General features: G+C 43.2%; 2 protein-coding genes across 3 annotated transcripts in view; both read right to left on the reverse strand.

Moving 5' to 3' along the window:
- Positions 1–12658, reverse strand: part of LOC308394299 (uncharacterized protein) — a 1060216-nt gene that overhangs the window by 183564 nt on the left and 863994 nt on the right. The window contains exon 36 of the mRNA XM_080878552.1: positions 5107–5283. Coding sequence (XP_080734678.1) covers positions 5107–5283 — 177 coding nt within the window. The remainder of the gene's footprint in view (positions 1–5106; positions 5284–12658) is intronic.
- LOC308394301 (protein NLRC3-like) overlaps positions 1–12658 on the reverse strand; it is a 52287-nt gene that overhangs the window by 26295 nt on the left and 13334 nt on the right. Inside the window, exon 5 of one of the 2 annotated variants that reach the window (XM_080878557.1) lies at positions 2823–2999. The exons of the other annotated variant lie outside the window; for it this stretch is intronic. Coding sequence (XP_080734683.1) covers positions 2823–2999 — 177 coding nt within the window. The remainder of the gene's footprint in view (positions 1–2822; positions 3000–12658) is intronic. 2 annotated transcript variants of the gene reach the window in all.

Consider the following 12658-nt stretch of genomic DNA (forward strand, 5'->3'; position numbering starts at 1 on the left):
TACATTCGATAATTTTTAATCCTACAACTGTTTACAACTTGCATAGTTCCCATTTCTGTATAGCTGTATATCTCAGATTTCTGTAAAGTTATTTATTTCATATTCTGTATAGTTTTTCATATTTATATCCTGTTCATATTCTGTACATAGCTCGTACTCACTACAGCCTGTACATACTTATAGTTATAGAATATTCACAACATACTTCATACCGTGTACATTATAACATACCATAATAGACCCATTTCTGTAATATACTCACATATCTATATTATTGCTAATATATATTGTAATATATCTATGTCACTAAAGCACTTCTGGATGGATGCAAACTGCATTTCGTTGCCCTGTACCTGTGCATGTGCAATGACAATAAAGTTGAATTCTATTCTATTCTATTCTATTCTGTTTGGCACAAAATGAAATTATTTGGCCTCTCAGATGCTTTTAGAGATTCCCAAATGACTGATGATGACATCTCTGGGGTCTGATTGATAGAAAAAAAATCTCTTTGAGACCTTTTGTAACTGACAAACTCCTCATCTGCTAACAACACTGAGTTGAATCTCCATGGCTGATAGTTGGAGCAGGCATCAGGAATACACATTGAAAAAACAAGAGGAGAAATCACCAGAGTCTTATAATCACATTCTGTAACTAAAGGGAGACGTTTTTCTATACAAATATATGTTTTATGGACATTAGAAAAAAAAGAGTATTGACGTGAAGCAGGATTATGAAATCTCCATACATCAGCCAGCCCATAATTATCAAGAAAGCTCTGAATGACGCATGCTGACTTTGGACTAAGTGTACTTTTGTGTGAACTGTGGTCCATAGCAGATAATGAGCAGTTTAGGTCTCCCTCAAAGATGATATTGTGTGATGACATATTGGGGAGCCGCGCAAAGACATTAGTGAAAAATCTGTGATCGTCCCAATTAGAGGCGTAGATATTTGCTAAGATCAAATGAAAACCATAAACTATATTTTCTGCACTTAAAATCCTGTAATTTTCTCATAAATCGACAGTGCGGCTTATGGATGAATTCTGGTTGTGCTTACTGACCTCGAACCGATTTTATGTGCTACACGGCGCTCAGAAACCTTTCAAAAGATGTTTTGGTACGACTTTGCTCAGCTACGAGGCCGCACCGCTTGATGGATTGTTGGAGCATTACAGCTACGAGGAGCCTCGCGGAGTGATACGTACTCTGCTTCAACGTAATATTACTGTATTGAGTGTGTATAAGGACCATAAATGGCACCTGTAAGAGACACGGTTACAAAGAGGGTTTCAAACTCCAGGCTGTCAGTCACGCAGTAGAACCTGGGAACAGAGCAGCTGCTTGTTATTATGCTCAGCGTCTGTTTACATTTTGACTGCACGATTGTGAGCTTTTTGTTATGCACAAACACAACATTGTTTTCTTTTATTTATGGAGCATTATTATTTAATAAATGCTGATCATTTATTTCTGAGTAATTGTTTCATGTACATCTACGCTGTATGTTAATAAATGTGCCTGTGTGAGATTTGGGACACAGCTTTGACTAAGAACTCTCTTTTTGTTCGAACTTTCTGGCTTTAAAAATATCGAGATATATATCGTATATCGCCATCCAGCTAAAGAATATCGAGATATGAACTTTGGGTCATATCGCCCAGTCGTAATATTGCAATAGGTTGTCCGTTAAACTCAAGCGGGGCTTGGGCCCTGGCACGGCGTAGCCACACAATCCTGGTAGTAGTGACGCTCGGCTATGACGGCGTGCGGGTCACCAGCTGGCTTTCTCAGGATAGGGCTCCTGTGTGAGCGGTCGACAATAACGTCTTTATCCATACCCAGCACTTCACGTAGTAGCACGGATACGGCCGTGGAGGAGCTCGAGTCCAGGCCCTCTGGGATCCCTATGATGTGGATGTTAGCTCTCCGCTTCCTGCCTTCATCACATTTATCCTTCAGGTCAGACAGCTCCTCCTTCATACTCTCTACTGTAGACTGCAGGGTGGTCACCTCATCGCTCCACATTGACAGCCCATCCTCAGCTTCTTTCACTCTAACCTTTACTCCATCAACTTCGCCGCACGTCGTGTGAGTGTAAACCACTACAACATGTAGACGGCCGTCTGCAGGCTGGATGTAGCACCACCGCAGAGACGTGCTGCAGCTCTGTTTAGTTACCCAGCTGACAGCAGAGGCTGTAGTTTACTGTTACCAACATGGAAAACTGAAGCTTCATCAGATGGAGCTACAGAGCTGGAGAACAAAGGAGACTGAGAGGCCAGAATGATGTGGGAGGAAACATCAAGAGCCTGTTTGAAAGGAGACACATGTGGATGCTGTGCCAGTCTGTGGTCTGTCAGAAGTCAGCTGAGTCACACTGCAAGAAGCTGCAGAATCTCAGAGGAGGAGATTTGGAAGTGTTTGTGGGACAAACTGGACTCAAAGAAAGAAGATGTTTGCGAAGTCTTTGGTGGAGGTGAGCAGTGTGAAGCAGAACACATGCAGATGAATCAGGAGGGAACAAACTGAGTGGGCGGAGCTGTCTGAGCCCCGCCCACACAAACACAGCTCTCTGAATCAGTAAAGGTGGGCAGGCCGCGTGTGGGCCGCGGGCCATACGTTGAGTATCACTGTTTGAAATGTGAACATTGTTCTGCTGCAGTCAATGGACTAAACCAGAGAAGAAGAAAACAGACTTTACCATGAAGATCCTCAGTGTGGATCAGTATAATATCAGCCTGATGTCTGCAGTTTAGTGTCAGCACAACTTTCACATCATATTCATCTCAGCACAACTAAAACATGCTGACTGACCTCAGAGTTTCAAGTTTACATCCTGGACTCTCCAGGAAACCACACAGATGCTTCACTCCTGGATCCTGCAGGTTGTAGTTGTCGCTCAGCACCAGCACTCTCAGATGGGAGGGGTTGGACTTCAGTGCTGCTGCCAGATAATCACAGCTGATCTCTGACAAACCACAGCTCCTCAATCTGTATAAAGAATGAAAGATGTAAGTTTATTAGACAAAGTGCTTGAAATCATTCAGTGTTTCATCATCTGTTCAGAGCTGAAGAAGGTTCAGAATGTAGAAGTTTAGAAAATGGAAACTCCAAACAGCTGAAGCCAACAGGAAGCAGCTTCAAACAAACACAACAAGAGAAAAAACTCTGAATGTTTCACATTAAAGTCGAACATTTCTCATAAAAACAGGACAAAGACTTGAAAAAGTCGTGTTTTTCCTTCCAGGAACCACATGGCTTCACTTTTAAAGGTGAAGTGTGACAGAAATGGACATATTTGAAGTCCAACACCTTTTTCCAGTCACATTATTAAAGCAGACAAACTACAAGCTCATTTTCATTCCAACAAGTCATCTTCTGACCTGGACTAACAAAACTGGTCTCTATGTGCAGCTGGCTGTGAGACCAGTGCTCAGGGAGCGTCTACAAAGTGCAACAGTGAAAGAACATCACACACTCATTTGCTTCCAGCACTTTCACACAAACATCTACTGTCATTATTGTCACCAAACTCTGTGGATCCTTTATTGCAAATTCAAATGGGATCAAATGGTCAGACAAAAGAGGGTTATGAGGAAATATGATGAAATGTTGTGTATTAGCAGCAAGTTATTGAATCTTTTTCCTCAGAAACCAAACAAAATGATTGACAAACATGTTTTTACAAACTCAGTGTTGGACTTGGATCAGCAGGATAAGCTGATGTTTAAAGGCATTTGAGTCTCGCTGTATGAGAGTCCAGTTCTTACTCAATATTTATGGATGATGTTCTTTCAGTGTTGCACTTTGTAGACGCTCCCTGAGCCTCACAGCCAGCTGCACATGGACCAGCTGACATTACCCAGCATTAGAGGCGGCTGTAAAAAATTCATGTTCCCATTTAAATGGTTTTAATTTGAATAAAACGATGTTGATTCATTCAATCCTGAATCGATGTTTAATATAAATGTATTTTGCCAGAATCTCAGGTTAAAGCTCACAAACTATTTCAACAAGCAGCAAACAGCTAAAACAGTAAATGAGAGCAGCTAAACACACAAAGATGGAAACACAGAGCGTGGATCGTTCACTCGACGGCACGTACACGGACACGCCGTCGGGGCTGAAAGTGGACAGCTCACAGATCCTGAAGCTGCAGGTTTCATCTGTCTCCAACCAAAACTGAGTGAAGCAGCAGCAAAAGAAGATCCAAACTCTGCTTCACGTTTGATCAATATGCTCATGAATTCTCTCTGACTTTGGCTGTTCCTGCCTGCACAGCTCTCTCTCTCTCAGTGTACTCCAAGAACAGCTTCAAACATCTGTTTCTGCATCATTCACTGTTTATTAGCCACCAGTCTGCTGTTGTGTTCAGTGCTGTCGGCCTCTGACAGTAAAGCCTCATTTCTGCTGTTCCATGGAAACTTTTTAAAATGATGACAGATTACAAACTCTCAGCTGTGTCTGTAATCAAACCTCTGTAACTTTGCTTCACTTCAGCAGCATCAGCTCATGTTCACATGTTGCTTCATGGTTTGCTTCAGTTTTTGATCGACTGCAGAATATTTTGAAGGTTATCTGCTATAAAAAGCCAGAAGAGGAAAATCTGCTTCATGTGTTTCTGTTTGATCCTCAGTGACTTTGACACAAAGGCCTCTGCTGTGATGATCACACCTCTGATCAAGTCTCACAGTGTCACAACTGATAAATGATCAGAGTTAGAATATTTCTGACTGTCTGCTGTGTGCCGTGACCTTTGACCCTCTAAAGACAGTCAGCTGTGGATTATTCATTGTTGTGTCTGATACTTAGAACTGTGAGGAAGAAGCTACACAGTTAATCAGGGTCCCCTCTCTCTGAATCAGGAAAGGTGGGCAGGCCGCGTGTGGGCCGCGGGCCATACGTTGAGTATCACTGTTTGAAATGTGAACATTGTTCTGCTGCAGTCAATGGACTAAACCAGAGAAGAAGAAAACAGACTTTACCATGAAGATCCTCAGTGTGGATCAGTATAATATCAGCCTGATGTCTGCAGTTTAGTGTCAGCACAACTTTCACATCATATTCATCTCAGCACAACTAAAACATGCTGACTGACCTCAGAGTTTCAAGTTTACATCCTGGACTCTCCAGGAAACCACACAGATGCTTCACTCCTGGATCCTGCAGCTTGTTGTTGGAGCTCAGGTCCAGCTGTCTCAGATGGGAGGGGTTGGACTTCAGTGCTGCTGCCAGATAATCACAGCTGATCTCTGACAAACCACAGCTCCACAATCTGTATAAAGAATGAAAGATGTAAGTTTATTAGACAAAGTGCTTGAAATCATTCAGTGTTTCATCATCTGTTCAGAGCTGAAGAAGGTTCAGAATGTAGAAGTTTAGAAAATGGAAACTCCAAACAGCTGAAGCCAACAGGAAGCAGCTTCAAACAAACACAACAAGAGAAAAAACTCTGAATGTTTCACATTAAAGTCGTACATTTCTCATAAAAACAGGACAAAGACTTGAAAAAGTTGTGTTTTTCCTTCCAGGAACCACATGGCTTCACTTTTAAAGGTGAAGTGTGACAGAAATGGACATATTTGAAGTCCAACACCTTTTTCCAGTCACATTATTAAAGCAGACAAACTACAAGCTCATTTTCATTCCAACAAGTCATCTTCTGACCTGGACTAACAACACTGGTCTCTATGTGCAGCTGGCTGTGAGACCAGTGCTCAGGGAGCGTCTACAAAGTGCAACACTGAAAGAACATCACACACTCATTTGCTTCCAGCACTTTCACACAAACATCTACTGTCATTATTGTCACCAAACTCTGTGGATCCTTTATTGCAAATTCAAATGGGATCAAATGGTCAGACAAAAGAGGGTTATGAGGAAATATGATGAAATGTTGTGTATTAGCAGCAAGTTATTGAATCTTTTTCCTCAGAAACCAAACAAAATGATTGACAAACATGTTTTTACAAACTCAGTGTTGGACTTGGATCAGCAGGATAAGCTGATGTTTAAAGGCATTTGAGTCTCGCTGTATGAGAGTCCAGTTCTTACTCAATATTTATGGATGATGTTCTTTCAGTGTTGCACTTTGTTTGGCACAAAATGAAATTATTTGGCCTCTCAGATGCTTTTAGAGATTCCCAAATGACTGATGATGACATCTCTGGGGTCTGATTGATAGAAAAAAAATCTCTTTGAGACCTTTTGTAACTGACAAACTCTTCATCTGCTAACAACACTGAGTTGAATCTCCATGGCTGATAGTTGGAGCAGGCATCAGGAATACACATTGAAAAAACAAGAGGAGAAATCACCAGAGTCTTATAATCACATTCTGTAACTAAAGGGAGACGTTTTTCTATACAAATATATGTTTTATGGACATTAGAAAAAAAAGAGTATTGATGTGAAGCAGGATTATGAAATCTCCATACATCAGCCAGCCCATAATTATCAAGAAAGCTCTGAATGACGCATGCTGACTTTGGACTAAGTGTACTTTTGTGTGAACTGTGGTCCATAGCAGATAATGAGCAGTTTAGGTCTCCCTCAAAGATGATATTGTGTGATGACATATTGGGGAGCCGCGCAAAGACATTAGTGAAAAATCTGTGATCGTCCCAATTAGAGGCGTAGATATTTGCTAAGATCAAAGGAAAACCATAAACTATATTTTCTGCACTTAAAATCCTGTAATTTTCTCATAAATCGACAGTGCGCCTTATGGATGAATTCTGGTTGTGCTTACTGACCTCGAACCGATTTTATGTGCTACACGGCGCTCAGAAACCTTTCAAAAGATGTTTTGGTACGACTTTACTAAGCTACGAGGCCGCACCGCTTGATGGATTGTTGGAGCATTACAGCTACGAGGAGCCTCGCGGAGTGATACGTACTCTGCTTCAACGTAATATTACTGTATTGAGTGTGTATAAGGACCATAAATGGCACCTGTAAGAGACACGGTTACAAAGAGGGTTTCAAACTCCAGGCTGTCAGTCACGCAGTAGAACCTGGGAACAGAGCAGCTGCTTGTTATTATGCTCAGCGTCTGTTTACATTTTGACTGCACGATTGTGAGCTTTTTGTTATGCACAAAAACAACATTGTTTTCTTTTATTTATGGAGCATTATTATTTAATAAATGCTGATCATTTATTTCTGAGTAATTGTTTCATGTACATCTACGCTGTATGTTAATAAATGTGCCTGTGTGATATTTGGGACACAGCTTTGACTAAGAACTCTCTTTTTGTTCGTACTTTCTGGCTTCAAAAATATCGAGATATATATCGTATATCGCCATCCAGCTAAAGAATATCGAGATATGAACTTTGGGTCATATCGCCCAGTCGTAATATTGCAATAGGTTGTCCGTTAAACTCAAGCGGGGCTTGGGCCCTGGCACGGCGTAGCCACACAATCCTGGTAGTAGTGACGCTCGGCTATGACGGCGTGCGGGTCACCAGCTGGCTTTCTCAGGATAGGGCTCCTGTGTGAGCGGTCGACAATAACGTCTTTATCCATACCCAGCACTTCACGTAGTAGCACGGATACGGCCGTGGAGGAGCTCGAGTCCAGGCCCTCTGGGATCCCTATGATGTGGATGTTAGCTCTCCGCTTCCTGCCTTCATCACATTTATCCTTCAGGTCAGACAGCTCCTCCTTCATACTCTCTACTGTAGACTGCAGGGTGGTCACCTCATCGCTCCACATTGACAGCCCATCCTCAGCTTCTTTCACTGTAACCTTTACTCCATCAACTTCGCCGCACGTCGCCGCCATGCTGTTAGCGATCTCATTTCTCAGTCCTTGCACGTCAGCCCTTATATTGTCAAAATCTTCTTTCAATGCATTTCTGAGTTCTTCTTTTAACAGCGTACTAATGTCCTCTTTAATGGATTGAAGAAGCTCCAGTTTTAGAGCAGTAGGATCCACATCACGCGCGTCTGTTGAGTCTGCTCTTCAGCGGCCGTAGAGCTGGACGCTGCCCGTTGGCCATCATCGATACTCTCGCCCGAGATCGCACCGGGGCTAAAATATTCACCTGCTCAGCTGTTTTTGATCAGTTTGAGCCTGTGTGGTTTGATCAGGTGGAGGAACGATGTGATGCTATAAAGACATCATCTTGTCCAAATGATGTTGTTCCAACACGTGTTTAAAAAGATTTTAAAGGTTGTTGGTTCCGACATCTTAGCGATTTTTAACAGCAGTCTTAGTTCAGGTGTTGTACAGCCTGTTTTAAACATGCTGTTGTACAGCCTGTACTAAAAACCTGATCTGGATCCTCTGTCCGCTCAAATTTCAGGCCTATTTCAAAGCTTCCCTTCCTGCCGAAGATTTTGTAAAAGATTATATTTGTTCAGCTGCAATCTGTTGTAAAGGTTTCAGTCTGGTTTTAAAGCTCTTCACAGCACTGAAACTGCACTTTGGAAAGTTCTTAATGATCTTTTATCAGCCACTGATCAGGAGACTCAGCTGTGCTTTTGGATCTGACCGCTGCCTTGACCACAGCATCTTGACCTCACCATTGGAGCATGGCGGCATCAAGGGCGCTCTATTAGACTGGTTCAGCTCTTTTATTAAATCGCATTATTACATTTGGGGCTTATATTTGACGGCAATTTGAAAAACAGCTGAGCTCAGTTGTACAGCGGTCTTTCTTCAAACTGAGGCTTTTATCTAAGGTGAGATCATTTCTATCTTTTAAAAACCTTGAACGGGCGATCCACGTTTTCATGACGTCCCAGCTGGATTATTGTAACTCCTTATATGTTGGAGTTAGTGGGACCTGCCTGGCAAGACTGCAGCTGGTCCAGAAAGCTGCAGCTCGTCTTCTGACACAAGCTCAAAGACATTTATCGTCCCAACAACCACATATACGCTGGTCCCTCGCTGTAACACAGTTCACCTTTGGCGGCCTCGCTGTTTCGCTGATCTTTTTTGTGCAATTTTGCATGTTTTTGTTTTTTACAGCGCATTGTGTTCTGCGTCCTGATTGGCTGTAGACCATTGTCAGCCAATCTTGTGCCGTGTCTCCTGTACAGTACAGAATGTGTTCAAATTTACAGCAGTGTGACTCTGCAGTGCTGCACTGTATGTTTGTACGTTTTGTCCCAACAAACAACAATGATGACGAGACGTTTTGCACCTGTGGTAGCAGCCAAAGGCAGAGGAAGATGCTGACCATCATAGTTTCAACAAGGAGGCAAAAAGGTTGTAACTGTCCACAACAAGAACATCGTAAGGATGGAGTCAGCTTTGGCTTTGTGGCTCAGTGACCGCAGGAAAAAGAACATCGTGCTGGACACCAACATTATCTGCAGAAAAACTCAAAAGCTTTATGAAACTTTACCTGACAGCGAGGAGCCCAGGCCATGGACGAGTGCTCCTCACACAGAAGCTCATTTAATGCCAGCAAAGGCTGATTTGACACATTTCAGAAACACTTTGCTTTCACTCTTTAATAATGAACTTATTTTTCTATGAAGGTTTGAACTTTGTTTAAACAAGAGAGAAAAGTGTGAAAATGTTCATGCCTGTCTGAGAAAAGTGTAGAAAGTGTGCAGTGAGGGTTTAACTGCCTTAAAACTTCTATAATACTTGTAAAACATAAAGCTGCTACTTCATTCTGAGACTTATTTTTAGAACGTAACTCAATAAACGAGCGACCGCAGTACTGTATTGTGTTTATTTTGAAAACTCTCAACAGGATCTTCAGATTTATTTTGAAAGCTTTATCTGGAAAACACAAACACATAAGCAGGAAACAAAGAGCGTGATATGAAACGATAGACGTTTTCATATGGTCATCATATATACATCGTTCTATCGAACAGCCCCAGCTCCTGCTGTCAGTCTCTGTAAATCTGCTCTGAAAACACATTTGTATTCACTGGCTTTTAATACAGCATGAGAGTTATTTGATATTTGATGTGTGATATTAATATTAGGAGTTATTTTAATAGTTATTTTGGATTCTTGTACAGCACTGTGGTCAACGCTGCTGCTGTAATTAATGTGCTATAAACACATAAACAATCTGCAGTTAAACATCCAAAACTAAAGATGTGATCGCTGCCTTTAGAAAATGTGCTGATGCACAAGATATCAGCTCCATTAAGGTGGAATGTGGCCGTGTTAGAAACATGTTGGAAGAAGTTTGAAGCTGAAACTGTGAAGCTGAGAGTGAAAGAGCTCCAGCGTCTGTCACAGGAAACTTTCTTATTTCCACACTGATGAAAGCATCAAGCTTTGATTTCCTGCTGCTTTTATTGAGTCACACTGTGAAACTGAGCCACAGCTGAACCAGCATCCCTGTACAGCAGACACTTACAGCGCTTGGCTGCTTCCATTGGACCCTCTGCACAGAGCTTCAGTTTCCTCTTCTGGTCCCAAAGTGCAGAACAACAAGGTTTCAAACAGCTTCGTTCCAGCAGCATCAGCCACAGACATGCAGAGAGAATCCTTTGGTTGTGTTGTGTGTTTGCATATCTGCTGTCTGTGTTGCTTTGTGAGGATGGATCATCTACTGCAGCTCCAGATAAACAAGCTGGACCTGAACCTGGTAGCTTCACTTAGAAGACACTTGTGACGGGAACGTGTGAGAAGTTTTGTGCAGACAAGTGTGGATTTAGAGTGTGGGACGAGCTCTCCACAGTCTTTGTGGAGATCCACATTCTGCATACTGCCTGTGAGAAGCTGCAGACATTTGTCCTCCAAATCCACTGAGCAGCTGCTCGTGGTGGTATTAGCTTCATGTGTGCGTGTTAGCATGAAGCCTCGGTCACACTCTGCTGTGGACACGGTCACGGACAGCTGGACGCCTGATGGACGAGTCGTCCTTCCTGTTAAACTTCTTTGAGCATGAGAAGAGCATGAGAAGCTCAGTGGACACTGTTCAGGGTTTTAACTCTCGCTTTCACTTCAGCTTCACCAACAACAGCACAAGCAGAGCAGCCCACTGCCTGCATGGCTGGGACAGCGCCCCCTGGTGACTGTAAACCACTACAACATGTAGACGGCCGTCTGCGGGCTGGATGTAGCACCACCGCAGAGACGTGCTGGAGCTCTGTTTAGTTACCCAGCTGACAGCAGAGGCTGTAGTTTACTGTTACCAACATGGAAAACTGAAGCTTCACCAGCTGGAGCTACAGAGCTGGAGAACAAAGGAGACTGAGAGGCCAGAATGATGTGGGAGGAAACATCAAGAGCCTGTTTGAAAGGAGACACATGTGGATGCTGTGCCAGTCTGTGGTCTGTCAGAAGTCAGCTGAGTCACACTGCAAGAAGCTGCAGAATCTCAGAGGAGGAGATTTGGAAGTGTTTGTGGGACAAACTGGACTCAAAGAAAGAAGATGTTTGTGAAGTCTTTGGTGGAGGTGAGCAGTGTGAAGCAGAACACATGCAGATGAATCAGGAGGTCAGCATCAGTGTCTCCTTGTGGTGGACGGTAAAAGAATCAGAGCCAACGCTCCCGTCCACCCTCGGCATGAAGCAGTGCTGTTTCTGAAACAGGAGGACAAGTCCAGAGAAGACAGAGGAAGCAAAGATGAGGGTGGGACAGGACAGCAGGACTTCCTTCACACCTGCAGCTCCATCACACTGCTGTAGCTCCTCTTCATCACACATGTACCTGCAGCCTGTCTTCGAGTCCAGGAGTCACCTCCACACAGTGTAGAAGCCTCCTGTGCAGACCATGGAGTCCAGCCTCTGTCAGGGAAGTCGGCACTAAAGCCTGAAAGACTTCAATCTGTCTCTGCTCCACCCGAGAAAGACCAGCACCGTACTTGTTGTGCATTCAAGGAGGGAACATCAGCGCTGCATCGTGGGAACAACACCGCAGGAACAAAGACACAGCACGGCCGATGAAGGACGAGGACAAAGGAAAGGTGAGTGAGAAGACCCCGGTGGTGTGGACGGACCTGCAGGGGCTCCAAGACTGAGGAGCAGAGACGTCCATGTACCAGCTGAGGATGCTGCAGTGATCCAGGGAGCTCGGTCCAATCTGAGGCCGTGTGAACTACGTGGACCACAGTTTCTTCACAGACTTCAGCCACGTGAACATCTGGAGATCCAACAGTGCACGAGCTGTGAGCCATCAGCTGTTTCTCTCATCAGCTGCTGTAATGAGAGCTGCTGGAATCATCTCGAGCAGCAGGAAATCACTGATGTTGTTTCTAAACAAAGATATGGGACTGAGCTCCGCTGAGCTCCTTCTACTTTCATCCAGATAGAAACTGCTACAGTCTGCTGATTATTGCTTTGCCTCCATCACACGAGCTCTTTATCCTGTTCTTCACTCTCATTGGTTCTTTGTCTGCTTGTTTTTACAACAGTAGTCTTCTGATTGGTCAAAGGAGACAATCAGCTGTGACTAAATGTAGCTCCTACAGCAGTGATGGGAATAACTACTGAAGCTAATCCAGTATCAAAGCTCAGGAATCAGCAGCTCCCACCTCGTTTTCTTTCAACAACTATTTTTAGCTGCTGTGTTTTTGTGTTTCTGCAGACCTCAGACATCCTGCTGCTCTGGACAACTTTTTCATTCTTTTGTATCATTATTTTGCTTTTCTTTTATTATTATGTTATATGTATTAATATGTGAAACACTTATTCTTTGTGTTTTTGCTTTGCTCCTGTCAAAC

This window comes from Rhamphochromis sp. 'chilingali' (genome assembly GCF_963969265.1).
Source record: "Rhamphochromis sp. 'chilingali' genome assembly, chromosome: 3".
Taxonomy (NCBI): Eukaryota; Metazoa; Chordata; class Actinopteri; order Cichliformes; family Cichlidae; genus Rhamphochromis; species Rhamphochromis sp. 'chilingali'.